This window comes from Pogonomyrmex barbatus, unplaced genomic scaffold, assembly GCF_055798465.1.
Source record: "Pogonomyrmex barbatus isolate J1 unplaced genomic scaffold, ASM5579846v1 scaffold3, whole genome shotgun sequence".
NCBI classification, from domain to species: Eukaryota; Metazoa; Arthropoda; class Insecta; order Hymenoptera; family Formicidae; genus Pogonomyrmex; species Pogonomyrmex barbatus.
In genome coordinates, this window is record NW_028297127.1 from 2,196,441 (window position 1) to 2,224,028 (window position 27,588).

Sequence of the window (27,588 nt, forward strand, 5' to 3'; positions counted from 1 at the left end):
ATCGACTAGGGAAATTATAGAGTCTCGGAATATACACTGGTGAACGACCAATCACGTGACATTAGTTTGAGAGTAAGTTTTTAGTCAACAAGCTCTCGTTATCGTTATTCGTTGTATTGATGCTTGTCGCATCGTTATTGTTTTCGACGATTATTGTTATTATTCTTGCCGTTTGCAGATTGTATTTGCTCTCTTGTCTATCTTTTCCCCTCCCATTTGTTTTCTCTCCTGTCGGCCTTGTGGCCCAGCGCGCGCAATTCTTATTGGCCGAAGAATGCAGTACGCGCCTTCGCGGCCCAATCGACACTTCCCTCCTCGCGATCACGTGATACGATGCTTTCAAGGTCATTGATGTTTTGATCGCGTGTAAACAGGCATCCATGAGGCGATGCGATGATGCGCTGCGTGAATATCACAGCCGCTAGCCCGCCATCGTCAGTCCTCGTTGGACCTCGTACACGTGTTGTTCGCGGAGCGAAATTTCGTGCCGTTTCTTTTTCTCGAACGTCGACGAAATTATTATGTTTCGTACGTTTATTGTAATACGAGAGCGAGAGAAAAAAAGAAAGATACGATAAAAAAAATTCTCGCGGTTCTCGCTTTCTTATCTCGAAGGTGAAGATTATCATTCTTGTGATTTATCAGGTCGATGATACGGCGATGATACGACTACCGTCAACAGCTCCTGGAGACTTCACTCTTGAAGAAAATCGATAGCTCGCTAGCGGGAATTGTCGGAAGAAAGATCGAATAATATTATCTACGATCTTGTCTGATGTGATCTTTGATGAATTAATTGAAAGCGACATAAAGAGAAAGAGAATTAATAAGCATTTATCGTCATGCGATGCGCTTACGAATTTAATCGACATCTCGAACGATATGGCGCAACGTATAACACACACACACACACACACACACACACACACACACACACACACACACACACACATATATATATATATATATATAGCTATTGCTTTCGCCGAATCCTCATACTCTTGCGATATTTCATTCCGTGCTCATGATCCTCCTAGCCCCCTTCACTAATAACTTTCGATTTCATTACCCTTGTCCGAATTTTGCGCACGAACGGCGCACGTCCCTCGACGCTAGGTTTCTCGTCCAGTAAAAAAATCCTATTTTTTTTTTTTCGAACTTTTTATTTCGAACTCGATGTTTTTATAAGCTCCTGCACGCAGCTGCATTCAGAACGCTTCAAATAACGCTTAAAAAATATCTTCACGTTATTTTTCAGGGGAAGTCAGGCGAAAACGATTGATTATTTGAAGGAACGAAATATGCGATTCGATGAAACAGTTCGATTATTAACTTGTTTTACCTATTTAAGATTTTTTGAATATTTCGCGAAAAAATTGAAGATTGGAAAATGCATTTTGTATTACAGTAAATTTTTATTGAGTCTGAATAGCGTTGGAGTTAGTCAGCGTCGCGTCGCCGTATCTCGCTATCCTGTCTCGATAATACATTCGATACGATTTTTCATTTCTCTTTTTCTATCGTACAAACGGCGCGCTGCCGTTCGGAGTCAATCTCGAGATTCCATGCTAACATCTATTGCAATTTTATTAGTAAAATAAAATGTACACTGAGATAGAGAGACGCTGGAGGGACATTAAAGTATTTTCCCTGTTCGGGGCGTATTCGTCAAATAAGTTACACGGGTGTTAATATTTATGATAATCGAATTACGCTTGTACATTGTCGAATTTAACGTAATCGATAGCGCTTGGACTACCTTCGCGACTGAAATTCACTCTGCGAGTCGACTCGCAGTGACATGATCGTCGCAAGCGCATGCTTACAATATATAGCTATATACGTCGTATCTTAAATGTTAAACGATTGAACAATCGCAAGCATATATTCTCTTCGCCGGCTTATTACCGTTTAGCCCCCGTCATAAACAGAAAATTTTATTCGGAGTAATATTACATTAACAAGTTTATTTTTATACAATTAGCTATCTATATACAGTGTATCAATATGAATGTCGCATTCGTTTTTAATTAACGTAATATTAAAGAGAGAGACCTAATCTTATCTGCTACACTAAAATCTGGAATATCCTTTGTTCTTTCTTCTCTCTCTCTATATATATATATATGTGTGTGTGTGTGTGTGTGTGTGTGTGTGTGTGTGTGTATTCTTTCTCATAATCTTAAAAATTCCGACCTTGTAATAACGAAATCTTGGAATCTTAATCGCTCAGCATTCCTCGTTAAATATTTGTTCAATAATCAAAGTTTCGTATCTTCCGGTACCGAACATGTAACTTTGAATAATATCTGCCTAACGCATTCCTAGATAAAATTTTTTGACAATATAAATAATTTATAATTCATCGATAATCATTCGATTGTAATATATATGTATTTATAGGACAATTAATCTGAAAACGTGCTCTTCCCTCGAAGATTTCGCTTCAAATTTGCACTTGTGATTAAAATTATGAATCCATTGGCAAACACTTAACTCTATATATTTAAGATTAATCCGCGTTACTTCTAGCTGAAGGTGGCTATGCGAATATTTAATATTGCATCGCGTCATCTTGGATGGCAAAGGCTGTTCTCTAAGATCAGGTTCGCTAAAGTTGCGGAGCTTTTCTTCTTTTTTTTTCTTTTATCTTTTTTTTAACGTCATCTACAAACGCGACGACGAGATAACCATTTTTATTCGGCGCATATAACGGCGTACTTAATTTAGACAGTTGTTCCGTACGTGCTGAACATCACTCTGGTGGTATCTGTGTCGAGGGTGACGTCCTCCGGTGACGCAAGATCGACCTTTATGGATCCAGAATTGTTCCGTCTTCGCGTCATACCACCGCCCCAATTCGATAGGGTCCAGTGGTAGGTCTCACTCTCTTTCTCGTTCGCGTTCGCCGCGGCGATCTCCTGAGTCGTTTCATTCTCTTTGTCCAAACCGGTATCGATTGAGATTGATGACTGCGATGCAACGGAATCGAAGCTGGAATCGCCGCCGCCGCCTCTGTATCGGCTGACGTATTCTGTCGCCACTTCCCCGGGCGATTCCTCGATGGCTCGCAAAATGTTCTGACACAATTCCGAGTCGAGCGGAATTGGATCCTCCGAGTCACGATTGTGGATGGTCACTGCTATGTGAGCCGGATGCGGAATCGGCAGAGGAATCACCAATTTCTCCGCGCTGTACGGATGGATTTGACGTTTCCATGGTTGCCACCGTCCTTCCGAGTTATTTTCGCTCGTCATCGTGCGCCTTCGGATCTTTGTCGACGTCAGCAGGCCGCTGGTGTCACTGAATAACATCGTACTTTTAGATGGATATCTGAGAAAATTGCTTATAATACGACTGAGAGATAATTACCATCGCTTGTCGGATTTTCTGCTATTGCTAGCTTGCTTAGCTCTCGGGTTAAAAGCGGACACTTCGAGATACGGACTATGAACTTGAATGTTTCCGCGTGGTGCGTAAACAGCGCCGAGTAAATCGGGTCCATTAATGCCACCGAGCTCGGTACTGTGTACCATATCCGTGTACCGTGACAGATCGACTCCTGGATGTGGCTCCAATCTGAATTTCGTGTCGGAATCGTCGAGCGGTTGTAGGAAGTCCAAACTAAAGATATCGGCATACATAAGCCCTGCCAGACCCGCCCAATCGCATACTCCTAAACCTTTGTTTTCCCAGAAGTCTTCTTCATTGCCAGGCAATCTCGCGAAAACGTGAGTGGGATAGAGACGTTCCAACATCAACGCGCCTTGCTGTATGACTACCTATAATATCATTTTAACTGTATCATGATCAAATTATACAAACGAAATTAGAATATTAATGAAATATAAAATCACATATGATTTATGAGAAACAAGTACCTTCAAGTCAAAAGTGGTCAATTTTATCTTACTCCTCACTGCGACGCCGAGACCCGTCTGCAAATTTTTTCTTCGTCGGTCCAACTTCTCATGTAATACGGCGATTAGATCTTTGGCTTCTTTCTCGAGCGATTTGTACGGGTCCTTTGTCTTGGCGAGACTAGCGGCGAACGGACCGAAACAGGCTTCAACAAATTGAGTGAAATCTCTCTGCGGTTGAGTAATTAATCTCTCGATCTCTTGCTGGAACGCCAACAATTCGTCCAATTCTAATTTTGCTTCAAACGCGGCCAACGCTTGTTCTGCTCTTATCTGCCAAGAATATATAATTTTAGTTTCTTAGAATATATAATTTCAATTTCACCTTATTCTCCAGATGATGTTCACCCGTAACAATGTAATGTACTTACTTGATAATAATAATCCGAAGCTAGTCCCGGTCCAGCTATTCTCTTTACTACGAAGCTATCGCTCGCTGGTATTCGTCCTCTATTTTTGATCACTAGATGGAACATGGCTGTATCCCAGAATACTCTAACCCAATAACGTATCACAGCAACTAAAATAGAATTATTTCGAATATATATTTTCGTGATTTTATTTAATAAAATTTAGCGTTCACTTCTAAGTATTCACTTGTAAGTATCACGAATGAGATGATCGGACACAGGACAAGGGCTACGAATAACGCCGCTATTGGCTGCAGGCAACCTTGAATACCAATGTTCCAAACCAACGCTTCCATCACTACGAGATATCGATTGCGGCTCGGCTCAGGACTATCCAGATCCATAATGAGTGCCATGAATCCATGAAGCGTCAATGTGATCAGAGGCATCCTAAAATGACCAATAAGTTAATTATATTCTACTCAAAGAAAATGGACAGAGAATTATATTAAAAACTAACCAAAGGATCGCAGTGAGAGCAATAATTAACGAACTAACGCTCGCTAAAACGCATATTACGGGAAATATAAACAAGATGATAAGCGTGCCCAATAGACCCTTTGCACCGTAGTTCCACAGCCTGTTAAGATGTCTGGTCATACCTTTACCAATGAATCCTAAAAAATATTATTGTTCTTAGCGTATTTTATTATCAATATTCAAAATCCGACAGTCTTATATTTTGTTGCCAAAACATGAGCATGATCAAGAGAAAAATTTTACCTGTGTCTGGTTCAGTCTCAAAATGCGTTCGGCTTTTACTGATGTGTCTCCAAAGCGCTATTAGTCGGGAACAAAGTGTAGGCATTTGTGACGATTTTCTTGGAAACAATGTTCCATTTAGTTGACTCAATTCCAGATCAGGAGTAAACGGTTGCACCAGCAGTAAAGCGCGGAAAGACACTGGACTGCACCATGGTACAGCTACACCCAACAGAAACATTGCGTTCCAAGTCCAACACCATGTTCTGGCGATGTAATTTATCCAACGCCACATTGGCCACCTTTTATATCAGAAAATTATTAGGACGCCGAACATTAAGATATGAATAGTAATTAAACTGATTGAGATACCTTGTTGTAGTTGTGTGTACAATCTCTCTTTCAACCAAGAAGACAGGCTGGCTGGGATCAGCGCGAGGCGTCGTAATAGAAGTCGGAGTATTGCTGAGTACGGTTGGTATTATCTCGGATTGACCTTGGAAATTGCGTCTTATTATCCAGTTCTTCGGTAACCAGATTTGCGTCGGCCATTGGAAAGTTCTCGTCGGCGTTTTCACCTTTCGCAATTCTTTTAACAGGACTGGCTCTCTCTAAAACAAACAAATTCGGATTTCTAGCAAGTCTCGAGATAACAGGATTTTAAGAACGGACATTAGATACCTCTTTCATGAAAGTTAAATCGCGATTGAGGAAGTATACGGTCTGAGTGAGATTCTGATGATTGCAGAGCGCGAGAGCCTCCTCATGTGCGCTCCATTCGCACTCCTCGATAAAATTCTCCTCGGCCTCCCGCATGCGATCGCGCATCCACGGCTGTATCCGCGACAGAACCGGATGTTCGCTCTCGATACGTTGTCGCAGAGATTCTTTGGTTTGCGATAGCTTCCGTTGCACATTCTCCACCGCTCGGTGCATCAATACGACCGATTGCGCCTGTTGAACTAGCAATTGAGCGATACCCTCGCCAAGTGCTAGTATGTCCGGATGTGACAAGATATTCGAATACACTCTTTGTAAATATTCGCGCATTACCGCTTCGTTAACTTCCTAAAAATATTAATTAACAATACATTTAAAAAATATATGTATAGATTTATTTTTTTTTTTTTTTATAAATATATATAAAATATTTTCTTACTCGTTCTATTTCCTCGTCCGGCTTCTTTTGTGCTCTCAATTCGGATATCAGTCTTTCTCTAAAGTGAAGGAACCAGCCTCTTGTCTCTCTCTCCAGAATCGCAACGAGCGTCGGCAGAGCCTTCCTGATTATGTCCCTACTGAACAATCTGAGATCAACCGCGGCCCCGCCCGGTGTCCCAAATACGAAAGGAATTGAAACGGGCAACAGCTGGGACGATTCTCTTTCCACTTCGAACTTTTCCGTGGTCGCCCGACGAAGCTGCTTCCGTATAAATCCACAAAGTAGCTCCAAAGAGTCTTCATATTCCGGCTATAAGAGAAATAATCACAATGTGATTCACGCGCTCGAGATCATATTTCGCGGGAATATGAAAATAATTGTCTTACCCTGCAGACCAATTCCGCCACCAGATACCGGCAGCGCTCCTCCCTAATTTTAGCGTCTAGATTGTGTGCCTGGAGCGACGGTACGCCGATTATTATGTCTGCAAGATGCATATAAATGTAACACGCAATGTACATATATATATATATATACACGTAATATATATGTATATGTATGATGCAGCGTAATCGGTAATGCGGACGTGCGGTTTAGACGTCACATATAAGCGTGCGGAGGACGCAAACTGCTCACCGAGAAGTCGCAACAGCCCCGTTAATAGGGCTTTAAGGGATTGTGAAACACTGAAGCAATGGGAAACTAATCTAGCCTTTGCCGTTACAACGAGAAACCTAGTCGCCAGGGCGAGATCTGTGAGCAACGCGTCCCGCCGTCTGTCCCGGCCGCGCTGCAGGAGACCGCTCAATCGCCATCGGTGAGTCTGCCCGGCGAAGTTGATCGAGTCCACTTCGAACTCTCTGCAAGAAGAATCGTCGGTCAGCCGCGACGGTAAAACGTTTCCCGAGCGATTTTTTTGCGACGGCCGAAATCATACAAAGCGCCATATCCTACAGAAAAAAAAAAAAAAAAGAAAACAATTGGGATGGTAAGAAAATATTGTATCAAAATAAGGATAGCGTTTCCCCGTCTCAAGGTGATCTACGACGTGTAACATCTACTTGCGGATTCTAATTTCACCAGGTACACTTATTCGACTGCTGAATTGCTAATCCGTGCTAAATTACGCTTGACTACATCTACGGTGACTCGCTAAATAAAACTCGTGGTTCTTATTTTTACATTGTATGTACAAATCAAACTTAACTTAAAGGCTAAACAGTACTGGGAATATGCAGCCTGTACAAATCGAGTGCTCATGCGATCACAATAAACGCGCACACGTTGCAAAAGATGTTACACCAATCTCCAATTCCAATCTCCAGTGGTGCGAAAGAGTTATACGCATAATATGCGTTTATCTCGTCAACGCTCCGCAAATGATGATTCGTTGGGCGTTTAAAATAAGTTAATAGCGGTGCGAATGAGAGGTCATGCTGTGAACGCGACACCGTTCCCGCGCGAGGGAAAAGTTAGACGGTCGGTTGTTAGTCAGTCCCGAGGTCGCTATACAAGATTTCGTTTTGCCTGATCAACCTGTTTGTTTAAACATTTACATTGTCCTTTACATTGTCTTGAGCGTTGTCGCTCAAGTGTGTTACACGTACCCGCATCTTCGAATGCTCTCCAACTGAGTGGCATTCAGCTTCTTCGGCTTTCCATATTTATCCTTGTGTAAGCTTTACAGAAATCGTTAGAGCATATCAGATACATAGACGCATTTTCAAGCAAGGGGTCGCCTTATTTACTCCGCGTGTTTAACGCAAACGCGGCCTCGATAAGTCTCGTTCCGGGAGAACTCTCGCGTTCGCTCGCGATTCAATTTAACGATAATCGAACGCAGATATACATATACTCATTCGTTACAGCTACGTTGTAATTGTTGTAAATACATTGCTCTCTTCTTTACTATCCTTTGTTTTCATTCTCTACTGCCTAACTACTGTCTCTACGATAATTACACAAAATGACTAGCTATCGTCGATCGTCAAACGAGGTAAGGGAGAAATCGATATTATATTCGCTATGTTCTACGACAGGAACACCTACCCCCGCTCCCTGATACTCTCCAATTGCTTGTTGGTCAGTCTTCTGGGCTCACCCTTGCTGTCCACGGCGACCGCGTCCAGCTCGTCAAAGCTGGGCGCTACGAAGAGATCCCTCAGATGGTACTTCTTTCGCGCCAACGTATCCTCCCCCTCGGTGCACGAGGACAACGGCGGGGGTAGGACGATTGGGAACGTTCGCCAATGATAGAGGAATTGCTGGGCGACTTCCTTGATGTTGTGTACCAACGCCTCGACCTCCGCTGGGGCACCTCGCAGATGCGACGTATCGAATTCCACCGGTTCTTTCTGAAGGATGGATAATCGTATATGTTTTTTTTCACGAATTTTTTTCAGGATCTTAGATCTCACTTAGATTTATATTTTAAATTTTACTTAAGAATTAACAAAACACTGTGATTTTTTGCTCGTAACGGCTTCTTTACGATAACTATTTTATAACTATCAGGCTTCTATTACTTAATTGCCTTTTTACGATCCTTTATTTTTATTCTCGATTTTTACTTCTTTCTTTTCTTCTTCTTTCTTCCTTTTTCTTATAATTTTTCTTATAAAAGATCGATTAGAGGTACAGTTTGTCAAGAATAAGTTCTCTTGAACGCGGTCAGCGTATGAAATATTTCTCCAAAGAAAACGACGAAAAGAGCCACAGCTTGGTAAGGCAGACTCATAAAACGCGTCGGAAGCTGCGTTATCAGCTCGCAATATCCAAGACACTCGACACAGACGTATCGATGTGATCGATCGACGCCGCGTTACCTCGGGCTGGAGTCCATCTGCGTTCTCCCGGTGGTACGGTTGCTGGGGATAGGCTTGATGATTCGGTCCCGTATTGGCGGAGTTGGCAGAAACTGAGTTTAGATTGTGGGGCATCTCGCGCGTGAAAAGCGTGCGCGGTGGCTGGGGTCAGCTGCCCCGTATACCGACTATCTCCTCATATACCATGCTGCTGGTGGCTACCATTTATCATTCCACGCTGCAAATCAGATATAAAGGATCGGTTAAATCCATAGAAATATACGCAGGATGATCGCACGTGGACAAAGATCGTTTAGATTTTAGTGTCGATTAGCACACATGGTGGAGCGTTCATCAACAGAGACCGAAACGTGATTAGACTCGATATGACGTAAAAATAGACGAAACTTGTTACTAATGATATTTATAATTACCTAATTATAATTAATATCGACGTAATATTCTAAAATAAAAGGAGCACGTATAAATATATTCTTGTTTTTAATTAAATGTAAATTTAAATAAATGAACAGGCTGTTCCATGTTAAATCGAGATTAATCACTTGGGAGATGAATGGAAATCCAAAAAAAAGAAAGAAAGTTGAACGTAAGTTTGAAAATATATTCGAAAATTATTTTCGAGTTATCGCCATTTTTACGTTGAAATTTGAAATTGCGTTATTTTTGAATTTTTTTGTTAAAATTGAAAAGAGATAGTCTTTGTGAGTTTTATTAACAATTAAAGTCAAAAATAAAAGTTGCGAGCTACTTTAGCTAGTCAGGATGCACAACTGTAAAGTCTTGATCTCTGCCAAGAGATATTAAGTCGGCTATATCTCCACGTGATATATCCTGTGTAGTGCTAAATTAGCCCGTAACTTTTATTTAACTTTAATTAATAATTTATTTATATTATAAAATTCATGAAGATTATCTCTCCTCTCCAATGTTGACGAAAAAATTTGGAAGCGAGGCAATTTGAAATTTCAACATGAAAAGCGACAACTCGAAAACAAGCATTTCCGAATCTATGTTTTTTCTTTTCAAATCAACCTTTTTCGTTGTTTTTGGATCCTTAATCCACTTCCGAGCGATTGACTTCCACTTTTGAAACACCCTGTATATATATATATATATAAAAAAAAAAAAAAAAAAAAAACGGAAACACGAGTAAATTAGATTCAGAATTTGACGTATTAAAAAATGCATAAATATATTCGCGCGCATACGAGACATACGAGACAACCGCACAAGTGTGCAGCGATCAAAGCAGCAACGTGTGCGAGAGAGAGAAAGAGAGAAGGACAGAGAGAAAGAGAGAGAAGCCTCGAAAGAATATAGAATTTTATGGGGATGATAAAAATATCCGGAGCGCGTCGTCATTCTCGTTGCGTGAGGTGCTGGTGACCGGCTTTGGCTGAATGCGCGAGACCTATTAACCGATTATGTTCCATTAAACGTTTAAGATTCTGAACATTCCATTCGCGTTGCCGTCGCGCCGCCGCATATGCCTCGAATTACGTCCGCTCTCACTCGCGCCGTGTTTTTCCGCCCGTTTTTTACATAGAAAACGACGCTGCATCCGCCGCGCGAGCCGCCCGACGACGGAATACGAAAATTCCCCCGGGAAACATTTCCGCCTGGTCGCGACAGATCCCGCGAAAAATACGTATAAATATAAAAGTACGCGTGCAAAAAAAGTGATTTCGTTAAAATATCTAAAAATTTGGCTAGATAACAGAAAATAATTTCGTATAAAAAGCCGAAAATATATGTTTACGTTACAGAATGCGAAAAATGAAAATATTCAGCAGACAGGATTTTAAGGGCTTAATAATTGTTTTAATTTTTTATTAGTTTTTTGTTTTGTACACACACACACACACACACACACACACACACACATATATGAAATAAAAAAATTAAAAAGAGATCATTGAATATCCAAAATCCTGTCTGCGGAATATTGTTATTTATTACAATATTACTAAAAATAACTTTGTCGAATCAAATAATCGTATAAAACGCTTAATCATGCTAATAACACTACAAAAATTTTTAACATTCCAATCATCAATTTGATTATACAATTATTTTGACGTGCCAACAAAATTAAATTTCAGATTTGTATCTAGCCAAATATTTAGATACTTCAGCAAAATTGTTTTTTTCCCCACGTCAGCGCGCTGATGTATAAAAGGGACAAATGAGGAGTTTCCCGTCGCTACGCCGGCGAAGGGCGATTCGGCCGAAATGTCACGAGCACAATTTATTTTCGTGCGATACGCTTACCGGCACTTCGATCGAAATTACTTCCAACAGCGTTTGACCCGGCCGCGTTTTTTCCATTATTATCGCTATATACATTATGGCGATTTTCGAAATAAAAAAAAAAAATAAAAAAAAAAAGAATCCGGCCGCCTCGTGCCCATTTCGCCGTCGCGTGACAAAAGTGAAAACTCTAATAGACGCATGTTCGCAGCGATATCGGTTCGCGTCGTTCCGGTTCGGAGGAAATTACGTCGCGCGATGGATACGCAGCGAGGAACTCGCGGCGGAATAATAACGCACTTTCGTTTCGATCGTTCCCTTTTCCCCGCGCGACGACGCGGCGAGCTCGATTCTTTTCGTTCGCGATACGGCAATAACAATCCCGCCGCGAACAAGCGAGGATGATAAAACCGGAGATAATTCGAGGATAATTTTCGTTCTATTCTGCTCGCCCGGAAGCGCTGATTCTCTCGAGATAAAAGCAATCGTTACAGATGGATGAGAATCGACAAATGCAACGCGAACTTCACTATCTGTGCTTACACGGGGAGAATGATTCCGATGGAACTGTTTAAAAATTTGACCAGATATCAGATCGTAATTTTTTTAAAGATCATTAAGATAATTAAGTAGGACAAAAATTGGTTGTTAGAATATTAAGAATTTTTGCAGGATTAAGCATCAATATCCTAAGTCCTACATAATGATTTCGATGAACAAAATTATTTTCGGATTATATTTGATCAAGTTTTTAGACGTGTCAGCGTTCTTTCTGTGTAACTGTGTAATTGTCGATTGCAAAAAAATTTTTTATATACTCATACGTAATTAAAAAAAAATATTTAGATTCATAGTTCAGGAAAATTCGTCGAAGTTTATGAAAATTCACGAAGGTTTCAATTGTAAACGTTCAATATTAAAGCGCACATAAGAATATAAGAAATAATGTAATGAATAAAACAGATCAAGGATTCTTAAAATCAATTAATAAAAAGAAAAAGTTCGCGAACGAGTGCAGTCAAGCGCAATAAATGCGCAAAAATTATTATTACGTACAATATGATATTATTATTATTATTATTATTATTATTATTATTATTATTATTATTATTATTATTATTATTATTAAGAATATACAGACCGGAAAAAATGAAACCGGGAAAATAAAGAATGTTTCGCGCGAGGGCAAAAACAACCCTCGAATAGATCGATGCTTCTCCCCCTCTTCACCAACGGTACCAAAAGACGAAAAGCAGCAAAGGAATATTCGCCCGATTCCATTCGGGCGTGTTCCAGGTAGGTTGGCGGGTGGACGCAAGCTCTGCCTTTTGACCTAGTTTGAAGCTCTCGCAACTTTAAAACGAGACGGCTGGCCCGGCTATCGCAGCCGATCCGATCGCCCTAATGCAGCGCGCGTTCGCGTCACGCGTGATTGCGTGTGATTTCGGAGTCGCACGTACGACTTCCGGTCCGGTTTGCGTCCCTTTCACGCCGTGCCCGGCCATTCATACACGGAAAGAATAGATTTGCTGAAGTGTCTAAAAGAAAAAAAAAAAAAAATCGACACAGATATAGATTTGAAAATAATTTCGTTGAGTTATCAAAACAATTATGCAGACTTTCGAATTACACAGAAAAAAAATCTGTCAAATCAAAGACAAATATTCTTGTATAAAAGCATTTTTATTATAAATCTTCTTAAAAATTTTATATTTCATTTTATTTTTATTTTCTTCTATATTTCTATATATATATAAAAAAAAAAAAAAAAGAGAGAGAGAGAGAGAGAAGAAACCGATTTCCCGTGTAGTAGCCGGAAATACCATCGATGAGACAATCGTCATTTTACTCCAATCCTATTTCTATCCGAACACTCTGCCAGAGAGTTTTATTCGCTCGAGAGGAAAGGATCCTCCTGAAAAAAGGAAGAGACGAGGGAAAAACGATAACACTCGACTTTCGAGTAGACGCGAGTAGTGGCGAGGAATGCCGCGGCATCAGCTATTATCGAATGATAAGAACGTAAATGGGAATGAATGGCTCCCATTCATAGATTTTAAAGACGAATAAACGCGTGGATATGCCTCTCACAGAGGAATGCCGTGCGCCTGATTGTCTTGATGATTCCGCTTACACAGAGCTGTATTTATTCGTCCGGAGCGACAATTACCGTCTTGAAACGCTATAACAAATAAGCTACTTTGCACGCTATTCGCCTACGTCATCCTTACCCGACTGATTAACTTCTTTTTTTCATCTCTCTCTCTCTCTCACGAGAGGCCCACACCCCTTGCCCCTCGTCGCACGTCCTCCCACCCCCTTTCTCTCTCTCGAGTGGAAGTACGTGCTCGAGCGTGGGCGTCTAACGTGAAGTATCATTGAAACGCACACCAGAGCTAACAGTTGTTGGTTTCCAGACACGGTGATATCTACACCGTGGAATTCACAGTCCCCGTGACAACCTCATTCAGCCTGTCGGTGCGACTCACTCATGTCAAATCGGCACGGTAAAGAGGGAAGGTCGCCGCGGGGAAGAAGCGTGACGTTTCTACGCGCCTCGGAGCGTATCCTCGGCCGGAAAATAATCCGGTACTCGCGGACGCGAGGAGGAGATCTTATCCGTGACGTGAAAATCCGAAGCGTGTCCTGCGCCAGAGGCGCCGACACGACACGTGAACGTGATTTTGCGAGTCGGAGACACGCGTGTGCGCGGGCAGAGCTCGCTCGAGGGATAAACGCGATACGCAATATGATTCATCGCGCGGCTGATTGGGGATGATTCAGCGGCCAATTCTTCCCGCGCCTATCTCGTGCGCAGGTCGCTGCGAATAAATAAGCGAGCGAAATCGCGTTCGACTTGCGAAGCTGCGCTAATGCATTTTTTTCTTTTTCGTTCGCGAACGCACGCGATTCGCGGATCGATATATCGCGGCGGCGTTTATCCGATCTGCTTATGTGATTATCGTCACAACTGCGCGACACAAAGCGCAAAATGTACGATATACATTGTCGCTTCATTACCACGCGCGTATTTCTTCTTCTCGTCAAAACGATAGGAAGAAGAAATAAGTAATATCGTGATAAAAGCGAAATAATGGTGTGATAATGCGGAATTTGAAGAATCCGCGCGGGAATAAATGCGCACGGATAAAGTTGTTGTTATTATTGTCAGAACAGCATTCTCTATGATTGGAAAAGAAATACAAGTGGATTAAAATTATATTGATATTATGTCGAGGTATAGCTGTATAGCTAGACCTATTTATGTAGTTCTAACCATACTTCTTATAAGTAACATTTGGTTGACATTTGGCGGTACGCTCACATATGATTGTCTCAATCGAAGAATTATTACTATCTTTCTGATGTTCTGCAGAACAAATAGTATGATTGAAAGCTCTATAGGATACATTTGTACAATACAGTATCGAGAATCATAATTTCATTATAACTATAGAATAGGTAGCTTTATCATCAAGAAGAATCTTCACATGTAATAAAATGTGTGTTATATTATGATGCTTATTATGCATACTATTGTTGATATGATTGTGGATAATTATGAGTAAAACTTGCAAAGTTTTATCTTTAAAGCATAGGATTTGAAGATTCTATTTTTTACTTTTTCAAATATAACATTTCAAAGTAAAACATTGTTTCAATTTTTATTTTACTATGGTTATAGAAATTACAATTAAAAACAATCATTGCAATTCGCTGGCGAAAATTTTATATAAATTGGAATACTTTTCAGAAATACTGAAAAAAATTTTTTTTTAAATTATAAAATTGTAACGAAATTCTGAGAAATTTGTATAAAAAATTTTGAAAAGAATTTTTATATAAAGATTTTGAGAAAAACGTTCAGCATAATTGTAACAACCATATAGCTGTTATTATCCTCGCTAGGGATGGGGCACGTAAATCACTCCTAGAGCACTTATAGTTTCCCATAACTCTCTTGAGGATGAAGGTGCAAAAGATATTGTTATTCTGTTGTGACAAGTCTCATTTTCTCTTCCGCGCGTTATTTAAGAAATAAAGAAAAAAAATACAGTCAAATTGCGTAAAACCGATGCCTCCTCCTATTTTTCGGTTCTCCGGAAGAAGATCGGATCCCCGCTGCGAGTCGGCGCATATGTCCGTTCATGGTCTAAACGAACAAGATCCGGCAACGTCAGAGAGATAGCGACACTCGAATCCAGCCGGCATGCCCTTTCAATGTGCACGACACTCGGCCGCATCGTCCACCCCTCTCTGCCCTCGCGTTCGCGCCCTTCGCTCGTTGCAGCCGTCTGCAACACGATATACATATGTACACCTGCAGCGCCATATCGCTTTCTCTCCATTTTCTAGCGTTGTACAAATTTCAGGACGTAATTCCGCCGTGTGAAATAACAATGGAGCAATCGGAGGTCGCCAATTAACCACGGTTATAATCTGGTCGCGGCTTTATTCTAAATGTCATAATCTCAGGTGCTCAGATTGGCACTTTTACATATCTTTACATAGACAGAATTATTTTACTGAGGTATCTAGAAATTAGATACAGAATTGAAACGCAACTTCGTCGAAGCCGACAAAATAATTAGATATTCAAATTAGTCGCTAGAATATGGATAAATTTTTCAATATTAAAAATGTTCATCATACTTAAGCGTCCTATGTAATAACTTTGATGGTTCAACATTTTTTAAACACCACAGTAAAAACCGTACTCTTCCCCGCGCGGAAAGACTATAATTTTATCATTACTTTCGACGTTTAATCCCAATTAATTTTTCAATTTACATTAGCCCTTAATCATCGTACTATTTTTAACGAAATTACACAGAACGAGAGGAAGGAAGAGAGAAAAAGAGAGAGAGAGAGAGAGAGAAAGAGGAGGGGGGGTAGATAAGCTCTAAAACGGTGGTTCTCCAACGCTCGAAATAATCCTTTGGTAAAGCTGCTTCTCGCAGCCTGCACTCCCGTTCGATAAAGCCGCTCGCAATAAAACAGTTTCGTATATGCCGAAGCGAATGATCCTTTTGCCCGTTGTTCGCGCATGTTAGGTACAACGATCTCCCTGGAGAACGCCTTCTAATAGTCGAAAGCCGGATGGCATGCGATCGCGTCCGGTGAGTTCGATATCGCACGTCGTAGAAAGCGTCTCGGTGCGGCCGACTCGGAGCCATCGCAGTCCGAAAAAATGCAGAAAAGAAATTAATCTCAAGGCAGAAAAGAAATTAAGGTTTGATTCAACTAGATCCACCAGATCTAGTGATCTGGTGATTTCTGATAGCTAAGCGGTATATCATTATTTCAAGAATTATTTTACACCTTTACGTGATTTATTGGACAGATATCTTACTTTCTGATATTTCTTACAAGTTCGAAGAATATGAAAATATCATGTTTTTAAGGGAAAAGTACAAAATGAAGCTATATACGACGCAAGAAACTTTTTACATGTCCTTTTTCACTTCTGACGTCACACAACCCATATCGCGCCGCCAGAGAACCGAGCTTTAAATCAGGATGAATATTCTCATATAAGCAAGGATATTTTATAATCTTCATAAAAATTTTAATCTAGATTTGATTGAATTTTTGATGAATTACTTTCGCTGAACTCAAGACTAAAAATCTTCTGTATAAAGATTACGTTTTTTATTATATATATAATATATAAGAATATCTGTATTTGATCTGTATCTGTATTTTATTATATATATATATATATATATATATATATATATATATATATATATATAAGAGTATTTGCATCAATATAAGAAAATTATAAATATTCTTGCTTATATACGAAAATATTTATCTTGATTTTTTTTAATTAATTTTTTTCTGCATATAGAACTTAATATTATTAGTTTAAACGTTTGACAAGAAACATGTAACTTTCCTCATGATTATATTACTTTTTTTTGCTTTTGTTTGGGAGAAAAAATTATCGTTCAGATAAACTTTGGTCTTAAATAGAAAGAGTATATTTCACAGACTAATTAACGAGAGTACATAGAAAAAAATTTATCTTAAATCAAGATTATATTTTTCATATATGAGTAAGAATATTTCAATCTTCTTAGAAAATGTTAGTTTTGATTTTACTTTCCAATTCAAGACTAAAAAACTCTTTTATAGATTATAACATTCTCGCTTATATATGAAAATATCTATACTTACAAATTCAATACAAATTCAATCAAATAAAAAAATCTTTCTCACTGAAATTTTTCCAAGAAGATTATAATATTCTTGCTCTTATATACGAGAAAATATAAGTCTTGATTTAAGACTAATTTTTTTTTTCTGTGTACGGACGCCCGCCTTTCCGCTCCTAGAATCATAGTAATGGTAATTGTAATAATCATGGAGAGAGATCGTTAATCCGCGCGCGTTTAATCCCGGTTATTATCGTGCGGAAAAATCGCGCGGACGCACGCACGTCGGCTCTCTCTTTCTATCTTTCCGGGAAAGATCCGACGACGCACACGTGGCGTGCGTTCGTTTCGCCGTCGAATGAGAGAAGCGGAAGAAAAAAAAGAAAGAAGGAAAAAAAATAGAACGACAGAAAAGTGCAGCCGCATGCGGGAGAAGGATGTGCGAAAGAAACGCTCGCCTCGATTCGCTCGCGTTCTTTCCTCAACGCCCGATCGAAGAATCTTCGCGTTACCGAGCTCTAAACGTTCTCCTAAACTCATATTCCTCTCTTCAAATGGAAATTAAATACGCAGCTGTGGAAGATTTTCTCACGGTGAACTTTGCAACTTGTTCTTTGTCAGCGCGGCTTGAAAGAGCAGATTATTGTATAATCCTCTCGAAACCGCGGATTCTCCGAAGATTTTGGAGCCCTTCGGCATCACGTGACTACTTGCCGAATATCCCACGATATTTATTGTTATGTATATCAACATATTCTCTCTTGCTCTCTCTTTATTCGTCCCTCTGTCCTATCTCTGCATCGCATTATTTTATACAATTAAAGAATAAATTCGGCGAGCAAAGCGGCTTTTCCGGTTATCGCGGGAATCGTCCGAAGGTGATAACGAGAAAAAAACACGAGATGCTCTCTCACGCGAGGAACGCCGAGAACTCGGGTCTTCTTCGACAGAGCGACAGAGATTCCCATCAATTTCTCCTCGCGTGCATCCTCGTACGATGCTCCGATTCCCGTGATGGACGAAACCGATTATCGCGCGCGTACGGCTTAAAAATTCAATTTTCTCCACGCGAAGTAAAGTCGCGGATGTCGACTGACGTCAGCGGTGATCGTTCACCCGTCCGTCCGTCCGTCCATTGGATCGAAAACGGATCCGTCTGACAATGAGACATTAACGTTAGACGCGGCGAATCCTCCCACAGCTGCACCGCTATAATGAACTACTTCTAAGCGGATGATTCTCTCGAGACGCGAGCGACCGCCTTCGGATCTCCGGCTGTCTGAATTCGTCCGCGATTTTTTTTTTTTTTTTGGCCACGCGTCAGGACACTCCTTACGCGAGCCCTTACGTATCGACGTTGTTTTTGCTCACGAGTCGATCAGCCGGACGAACCGGCGATGCACGCGGAGATTCGCATCCCCGGAGATTAGATTCCGTTCTTTTTTCTTGTCCTTTTTCGTTCTGTTTCTTTTTTTTCCGCCGCCTCGAAGGACGCACGAGGCGAAGGACGTTGCCGGACGTGCAACCACTGTATGACGAGAGAGAGGACAACGCCCTTGCACCGCGACTGGATTTCTCTCTCTCTCTCTCTCTCTCTCTCTCTCTCTGTTTCTCTATCTCTCCCTCTTTCTCTCTTTCTCTATCGACGGGGAAGCTGACTCGCACGTTGAACGGCTCGTCTTCGTTGGGGATCGCGTTGTAACGAGGTAATCGAGAATAAATCGTTCCGCCAGGCGGAAATCAATCTCGGAGTACCCCTCCTCCCTTCCTCCTCGGACGGGGGGCAAGAGCTCCCTGGTGCCTCAGGCGAGTAACATGTTAAGTAAATTACATTCGTCTCCCACATGTATTTTCCAAATGAAAGTAGATGCTGCTTGTTCAAACAACTTTTTCTTTGAGTTCTATTTTTATTTTTCTTTTTTTAATCCTTTTTAATCCTAAAGAAAACATCACCGGACGGAAGAGACAATTGCCCGGTCAGTTTTTCGATCCTATCATTGAAAAACCGTGTAAAAAAGAAATTCTAGTCTAGACGAATCGAATCGAACGATCATTAAAAGATGTAAAACCAGCGGGAGTTAAGAAAAAAGAAATATTTGTTCGAAAAGATACGGAAATTAAGAGTACCCGCGCGACGCGCTAAAATTCTCCGCGGGCGGCGTTGAATTTACGTCAATTAAGCCGCGCTCCGGAAGGGGCGAGGAGGGAAGAGGAGAACGCGCGGAAAAGCGCATACGCGTATCCTGGAACGTCCCCCCCCCCCACCCCCCCCTCGAGTCGTCCCGAGTCGTCCACTTCGGCCAAGAGTTCACGACGCGATTAAAAGGGATAAGCACCCCGTGACTTTTTCCTATGTCGTTTCATTATTTGCCACTAAGTCGTAAGGACGAGCGCATTAAACAGAAACAATTGCGCCATGTTAAAAAAAAAAAAAAAAAGAAGTATGACCCTGTCGACTTCAGATGCACCGAGCGGAAAAGTCACGCGTGTGTAATATCACACGTGCGATAAAGTCTCTCGGCTCGCCGTCGTCGCCGCGGGGAAGGCGCGGGATGCACCCGCGAGCGGAAAATCCGTCGCTTCTCGCGACGGAGACGCGCGCGATTTGACGCAACCTCGTTGGCGCGCCGCCCTAGATCGAGGGTGCTCGATCCGTCACCGAGGGAGGAAGGGAGAAGGGGTGAGGGGAAGAAAACGGGGAACGAGGAAGGGGAAAAGGGAGACGCCGCGACGCGGAGTAGCGAAACGCGGACGCTTAACCTTGGCTCGGCGCCTTCCGGATCCCGCGGCAGGTGCATCGCGGGGACACGCGGCACAGAGTCGCTCCTGGGACGATGACTAGCCGGGACCAGCTGATCCTGGCACGGGAGGAAGGACATCGTCGCGGGGACGCCCGCGCGTGCGGTCCAGACTCTCGTCGTTTACTCACCGACTCACTACGAGATTCCAGGGGGCCGTGACTAGCCGTGGATCCTGTCACGGCACCGAGGGAGAGTCCCGCTCGCCGTCCGCTCTTGGATACGCCACTCGTGTGTCGTCGACGAGGAAAAGACAGACGGAGACACCCCCACGGAGCACAGCCACGAGACTACCCCTAATCAAACGAAGCCCAGCCACCGATGCGAGCGACGACTGATTTTTATCGAACCGTCCGCGGCGAAATGCGGCTCGCGCCGCGCCCGACCCACCACCTCGCGGCGCGCACCCGCGACACGGCCACGGTGTAAGATTAACGAAGATGGGGGGCCTCGAGCGTCTGCTCTAATGAAGGTTCTCTATACTTTAACCGCGAAATTTAATTGAGCCAGGGACACATTTCACAAAAGGTTTCGAGAAAAATTGTATTCGTTGATTGTTCCAAAACTTTATGTTTTTGATTGATCCTTTGTCCATCATCAGAAGAGTCTACCGAGTAAAATTTTCTTTAAAAAGGAATGTAAAATTGAGAAAATAATTGGTAACACGATGGACATTTAAAAAGATTTAAATTCGATTTCTAGTTTCACAATCCTGCATATTTAAACGAGATATTATCGAAGATGAACTAGAAAAACGTAAATAAATTTAATTAATTTAATAAAATTAATTTATGTGAAAAATAGAACACGCTGGATAATGTAACAATTTAATCAATTAGTACTCCTTATAAAAAAATTAATTGAATTTATTAAAAGAAAAAATATAAAAAAAAATTCAATTTATAAATATAATTATTTTGCTACAATTTGATACAAATATTGTCATTCAAATTTTTATATAAATTTTTATATAATGCAAATTGTGTAAATTGGCATTTCGTATATTAATTTTCTAAGTTTTGTTACCACATCATATTTGAAAACAGTTATATTTGAAAATATGATTGTTTTATCTATTTTCGTCTAAATCATTACCGGTAAGTAGAATCGTATTGTTCAATATCCCATTTTCCTGGCCAGAAGTTGACCACGGATATCTTGAGGCTACAATCTTCATACGAACAAGTACTTATCAAGGTTTCTCCATCAGGTATATTTAGATTCAAGACATCTTGTTGTTTCAGGAATGACCAGTCGCAACCATATGCTATACTTTGGTGCTCGTTGTATTCGGCAACGACGGACAATAGCATGTCATTAAGAACTATCTTGAATCCGTTGTACATACATGCAGCGAGTAGATATTGCCGAGTAAACGGATCCCATTTCAATCGCCAAATTCCACCTTTGAGATTCACCGTCGATATTGGTTGCATGAAATACCTCTTGTCCCACAGCCTCATTATGTGATCATAACTGAAATATTTAAGCACATATATTGCTTCAAGAAAAAAAAAATAATTTTTAAGTAAACTCTGTGATTATGTAAAAGAAACAATGCAAAAATTGTGAATTTTACTTTTATTATTGATTTACGAAAAAACTAAGAAATCTATCATAAAATTCGTAAAGGACTTCATGAAAAATCGAATGTAAAATTCTTTAATTATATTTTTATCAATCGTTCTTTAATAAATATGCAGAATAGTTTCTTACCTTCCAGTCGCAAGCAAAAATGGTTTATTAACATTGTTATGAATGCTAGTGACTCCGGCAGTATGATCTTTTTTACAAAATGTGGGTGTACTTAATTTTGTCCTGGTATCGAATCCTAAAAACTTGCTATCATCACCTCCTGAAATTTACAATTATTATTAGTCCATTGAAAATTTATAGAGAATTTTCTAATAATATTCAAAAAAAGAATTTCAAAATTCAATATGAATTCATTTTCATTAATTATAACATTGTACATTATCGTACCGGTATAAAAAAGATTGCTACAGTCATAATCGTAGGCAGCAATCCATGCCTGGAATTCATGTGCAGGCCATGTGAAATTTTTCATTAGGTCACCTGTATCGCGCCATGTAAAATGAGAGACTTGTCCTGCAGTATCGCTTACAATAATATGTGGACTGAACAGAGGATTGGAAGTGGAATATTTTTCTGTCGACCAATCCAAAGATAATGCCATGACATTTTCATTGTCACTGACTTTCGATTTGGTAATAAACTTCAATTCCGGTTGACTTCCCTCACTGTTCAGCTGATAAATTATTAAATATCCAGCGGAATCGGCGACGGCAAGCAATGTTCGACTCTCTATGGAATCTACGACTTGTAACCATCTCATGTCCAACACGGCTGCGGTATGCAATGTTTGCAACAATTCTAATTTTCCACCATCTATCACACGAAGCAAGTAAATTCGTCCTTGTTTGTATGCTATCGAATTCGTGTCCTGTATACTTTTGTCTAATTTATATGTCCCACATGCTAATATATTTCGAAATGGCTCTACAGGGCACCATTCTATTGTATCAGCTGGATATTCTGTATTGAATGTAGCCAAAGTACGCACCCGTACCTCCCCGTCTGCCATTTATCCTTGTTAATTATCTGAAACAAAAGGAATTCAGGATTATCTTATCAAATAGTACTTAACAATGAATTAGTTCCACAATATTACAATAAGAATAGTTACATAATGCACTTACATTAAGAGAAATTTTGTTATGATTTATAATAAATAAAAAAATATATAAATTATACATTTGAAAAACTAATATACTAAACATATATAGAGGAAATACTACATGGCGAAAAATTACACATAGGAAAAATAAGAATCAGAGACCCCTAATTCAAGTTGTTTATAATAAAAAGTAATTACAAACTAAATCTTTAATAACAAAGGAATATCTATCTGACATTATTTATTTTTAGCATTTATCTTTGATAATATTCCTAATAATCTAAACCTATTTTTAATTTTTCTCAAAATAAAACAAATTTTTGTTTTTTTAAGCTTAATTTTTACACAATAATATAAAAGTTTACAAATGAATTGTGTAAATTAAGCTTTTACATATTTATGTAAAAGGTTGCTTAATTTTTAGCTAAATTAAAATTTCTAATAATTCTGTATGTGTGTACGTGTATGAGTGCGCACATGTATATTCTTAATCCTATTTCATTAAATGTTATTATTATTTATTAAATTGTTACTACTTGATCTATGCTGAAATAAGAGCTGAAACAACAATAACAAAAAGAGCGCGAAGCAGAAATGAAGATACTTAGAAACATCAAAATAACATTAAGAGGTAGAATGAGAAATCAAGATATACGACAGGAGCGTGAGATTCAGAATATGGTCAGATTCATGAGAGACGATTCATGAGAGCGAGGAGACGTCATTAGAGAGACTATGTGGACAGGCTAGAGCCCAATCGATTGGTAAAGTGAATAAGATCGGAAATCCCTACTTCCGCCCGGAAGACCATTCGAGAAATAGCACAAGAGCTGGCCCTCTGCAGGAAGATCAAGAGAGCAGAAAATATAGTCTTAATAGAAGAAGAAGAAGAAGAAGAAAACTTACTGTTATAACTTGCTTTAACTTATGCTTTATTTGATGTATTATCTGGCAGGTTTATTATCACACATTTAAGTTACTGTTATCACAATGGAATAAATTCTGCATACAAAACTCTAATTTCATTAATCTTCTATTTGATATTATTGATTATATAGAGCTATATTCAAAAACATTACCTTCTACATATCATTTTGTCTTTGTTATTTAATATTAAACGGATAATATTTTTAAACAGAGATGTAGCAATATTGCTTCATAGATTTACATAAAATATTAATATTTGTACTATTTGAATTTACAAACAACTTTTGCTTCAGGTAATACTTATAAACATAGCCCAATATTTCTTAATAGACTTACATAAAATATTTGTACTATTATATAATATTTGTACTATTTGAATTTACAAACAACTTTTAGACTTACATAAAATATTACACAATATTTGTACTATTTGAATTTACAAATAATTTTGGTATTTCTTTCAGGTTATTTCTTTCATGGGATAGATTCCCTCAATTTTTAAGGAAAAAGTAACTAACTATTTGTTTAATTTCATTTTGACCTTTTCTTTTTGTCACATCTATCAAAATATTGATGAAATCTTTTCAAGAAAGATAAAGTCTAAAAAAATATTAAGCTGGAAAATTAATGAAAATTAGAATGGAAATTAGAATACAACTGTCGTTGTATTCTAGATTCATTGAAGATGATGCCAGACATTTTGAATCAGTTAAAAATATTTTAAAGTAAATAAAATACTGATCAAATGATTTCAAAAGCATACTTTAACAATACGAGAAATTTCTTATATAAATGATATTTTATAATTAGCTTGCAAACTTATTTAAATGAGCTTATGTAGATGATTTCATTTTTTGTTCTAGCAAAGTTTTAGTTTTTTTTAAATGTTTCTGTACTGTCTCGAGTTCCCGTTGCAACTGCCTCGGTCCATTTGGGGAAATAGTATTTACTGGACGAAAAGTTTGAGATGCTGTGCTTATTGCTTTCATCATATTGTTATAGGAATTCGGTAAGCTAGAATTGGAAGATGTTGGCTTGTTGTATTGATTTGATTTTGAAGGGTTTTGCATTGTTGGCATTGTATTTACACCAATGTTTCTAAATTGCGGCATGACGATGTTGAAGATGCTCAATTGATGCACTTTTCTTGTATATATTTTATTAGATCTTCAAAAAGAATCTTCCTTTTCTTCTTCCAAATTAATGGCTCCTATCCAATCCAGGAATTTAGCTTCGGTGTAGAATAAAATAACAAACACGTATTAGATCGCAAAACGAGAACTTGATCGCAAAACGTCTGACATAACAGAGGTTAGATAATATAACGAATTTTACAAAGTTGGCACGATGATAATTCGTATGAGTTTTACATATCACCATAACGAACGACATGACTATAAATGTTAATTATATATGTACTAATAAATACCTGTTGAGAATTAAATATCTTATGCTGCGTGCGAATTAGTGTCTCTCGTCTGCCCACGTGTTTTTATTTTGGTTGCTTCCTCGAGAAGGTCGATTCGTGGCGTCGAGTTGTCCAACGATATGCCCTTGCCCACGTGTAGTACAAAGTTAGGCTATATCGGTCTACATCAAACAACCTCACACTCGAGTGACAGACTATCAACTGTGGCTGCGATCTGCGACAGCTACGGGCCGGTGGGCCGGAAACATACGTAATGTTTTACGCATAAGAAAATAAACCAATCGGAATCTTTCATTTCCATTGTGGAGTAGAAATGGAGGGCTATGATTGGTTCATTTTCTTATGCGTTATGTAGAAATGTGTGCTTTGGCCCTATTCCTACCAGAAAGGCTCCTACAGACCGATGAATATGAGATAGATACGATTCCGTTAGTACGGATTCTTTTTTCGCGCATGCGCATTGAATATAATCTCAAATCAGAGATGTAGAAAAGCTAAGTGAAATGGGGTTGCATGTAGCCCCTCTATTTTAATAAAAAAAGAAGTTGCAATTGAAGAAGCATGTTTGTTTGAAAGCGGCAAGGGAGATCGCCACTCATCCCAAAGATCGCACACATAGAATCACATGGAATGTGAACGCGTGTTCGTATGTGTGAACTTCTTGTGTTATTATGGCTGCGTTTCAATATTTACTGTCAGTACTAAAAATCTATAATATATGTGACATGAACTATATATTTTCAGTACTGGTAGTGAACATCGGAATGCAGCTTATGCTAACGCAAGTACCATGTCACAGACATATATCTACGTGTAAAATGGAAGAGATGAATATGGTAAAGAACAGTTTCTCGCGTATCCTTAAATGTTTATCCCCCTCACTTAAATTAAGGGTGAGATTTTCTCTCTTTTTCAGATATTCAGAAAATAAAAACCGAATGACCGAATGTCTCTTACTAAAAAGCTTTCTAGAATTTTAGACTTTCTTCCTCTATTCTTACATCGGTAATGCGAAGCAATGCTAAAAGATCTCAAAATCTCTTGTTTCCTTTTGAGAAAGAAAGGAGAGAGAGAGAAAGAGAGAAAATATAATAATTTTCAGGATTATATTTCAAATGTTCTTTTCGAGGAAGATTTTTTTTTTATAAATCTTCGAATGGACAAGAGATGTTTGTCAAAAATATTTATAAGGTTTTGGAACAGATAAAATTTTTCTCGAAAATGAACAAAAGTCTAGTACTGTTCAAATTTCTGATGATTGTTAGATGATTGTTGATGAATTCAAAAAAGTTTCTTTCCGTTAACTCAAAAAGAATTCTATAGTATATTTAAACTTTTGTGGAGTTAAATTAAAATTGTTTTGAAAGAAGTCCTTTTTCTCTTTGTAATCAATTTGAAAAGAATCGTTTACCCACAGTTAGTTTGTGGTATCGCCGGCGGAATTTTATTTCTCTTAAACCAATTGAACGTAAGTAAAAATGATAATTACAATTTTATTCTTTAATGATGTTAAAACCATATTGTTTTATTTAAATTTTTATTTTCATTTGTAATTCAAAATTATCTGATATTTTACACAGACTTATTGAGTAAAATTTTCCTCGAAAAAAAGATATGGAATGTAGCCTTGAAAAAGTATATATGTATTATAGTTTCTCTCTCTTTTTTTTTATTATAAAAATTTATACTTGTATTTTAAGCTCTCTAAGCTCATTTGCAAAAAATAAAAATGGCTAAATTTTAAATCATGCGAATTTCGAATAATTTAAATATAAAGATGAAAAATAATCCATATGATTAAGTTAATTCGCATGATTCAAAATTTAGCCATTTTTATTTTTTGCAAATAAGAGAACTTAAAATACAATTAGAGAACTTAAAATACAAGTTAATAAATTTTTATAATAAAAAAAAAAGAGAGAAACTATATATATATATATATATATATATATACTTTTTCAAGGCTACATTCCATATCTTTTTTCGAGGAAAATTTTATTCAATAAGTCTGTGTAAAATATCAGATAATTTTGAATTACAAATGAAAATAAAAATTTAAATGAAACAATATAGTTTTAACATTAAAGAATAAAATTATAATTATCATTTTTACTTACGTTCAATTGGTTTAAGAGAAATAAAACTCCGCCGGCGATACCACAAACTAACTGTGGGTAAGCGATTCTTTTCAAATTGATTATAAAGAGAAAAAGAACTTCTTTTAAAGCAACTTCAATTTAACTTCACAAAAGTTTAAATATACTATAGAATTCTTTTGAGTTAACGGAAAGGAACTTTTTTGAATT

The 27,588-nt window shown here is 38.7% G+C and overlaps 2 protein-coding genes and 1 long non-coding RNA gene across 5 annotated transcripts; 1 reads left to right on the plus strand and 2 right to left on the minus strand.

The window, feature by feature from the left end:
* The first annotated feature begins 79 nt into the window (after nt 1–79).
* Nucleotides 80–2,690, plus strand: LOC112552551 (uncharacterized). The gene is made up of 2 exons (XR_003096672.2): nt 80–528; nt 646–2,690. It is a non-coding gene; the product is annotated as an uncharacterized LOC112552551 (long non-coding RNA).
* LOC105426361 (uncharacterized) lies at nt 1,396–9,156 on the minus strand. 2 transcript variants are annotated; one of them, XM_089080093.1, is made up of 15 exons: nt 9,020–9,156; nt 8,244–8,548; nt 7,802–7,873; nt 6,831–7,054; nt 6,581–6,678; nt 6,192–6,503; nt 5,714–6,100; nt 5,405–5,643; nt 5,054–5,334; nt 4,791–4,947; nt 4,518–4,720; nt 4,292–4,440; nt 3,882–4,193; nt 3,373–3,782; nt 1,396–3,303 (listed from the first exon to the last, which is right to left on the minus strand). In XM_089080093.1, exons 1-15 carry the CDS (start codon nt 9,131–9,133, stop codon nt 2,727–2,729), a joined length of 3,840 nt encoding a protein of 1,279 aa, XP_088936219.1. In that variant the 5' UTR covers nt 9,134–9,156; the 3' UTR covers nt 1,396–2,726. The 2 variants fall into 2 exon arrangements, with proteins under 2 accessions (XP_088936219.1, XP_088936220.1); XM_089080094.1 differs by lacking the exon at nt 7,802–7,873.
* LOC105426362 (diphthine methyltransferase) lies at nt 9,020–25,630 on the minus strand. 2 transcript variants are annotated; one of them, XM_089080103.1, is made up of 5 exons: nt 25,283–25,629; nt 22,212–22,850; nt 21,945–22,083; nt 21,324–21,704; nt 9,020–9,236 (listed from the first exon to the last, which is right to left on the minus strand). In XM_089080103.1, exons 2-5 carry the CDS (start codon nt 22,831–22,833, stop codon nt 9,227–9,229), a joined length of 1,152 nt encoding a protein of 383 aa, XP_088936229.1. In that variant the 5' UTR covers nt 22,834–22,850; nt 25,283–25,629; the 3' UTR covers nt 9,020–9,226. The 2 variants fall into 2 exon arrangements, with proteins under 2 accessions (XP_088936229.1, XP_011635859.2); XM_011637557.3 differs by lacking the exon at nt 9,020–9,236 and adding an exon at nt 20,360–20,835 and having other exon boundaries at nt 25,283–25,630.
* Between the last annotated feature and the right edge of the window lie 1,958 nt (nt 25,631–27,588).

Excerpts from the sequence above, each read along its gene's own strand:
- LOC105426361 (XM_089080093.1), bottom strand. The coding sequence starts at position 9,133 with ATGCCCCACAATCTAAACTCAGTTTCTGCCAACTCCGCCAATACGGGA. Across the intron at positions 6,504-6,580 it reads TGGCGGAATTGGTCTGCAGG|CCGGAATATGAAGACTCTTT; the intron begins GTAAGACAATTA and ends TTTCTCTTATAG. Across the intron at positions 3,304-3,372 it reads AGAAAATCCGACAAGCGATG|TGACACCAGCGGCCTGCTGA; the intron begins GTAATTATCTCT and ends GATGTTATTCAG.
- LOC105426362 (XM_089080103.1), bottom strand. The coding sequence starts at position 22,833 with ATGGCAGACGGGGAGGTACGGGTGCGTACTTTGGCTACATTCAATACA. Across the intron at positions 22,084-22,211 it reads TAGCAATCTTTTTTATACCG|GAGGTGATGATAGCAAGTTT; the intron begins GTACGATAATGT and ends TGTAAATTTCAG. Across the intron at positions 21,705-21,944 it reads TTTTTGCTTGCGACTGGAAG|TTATGATCACATAATGAGGC; the intron begins GTAAGAAACTAT and ends TAAATATTTCAG.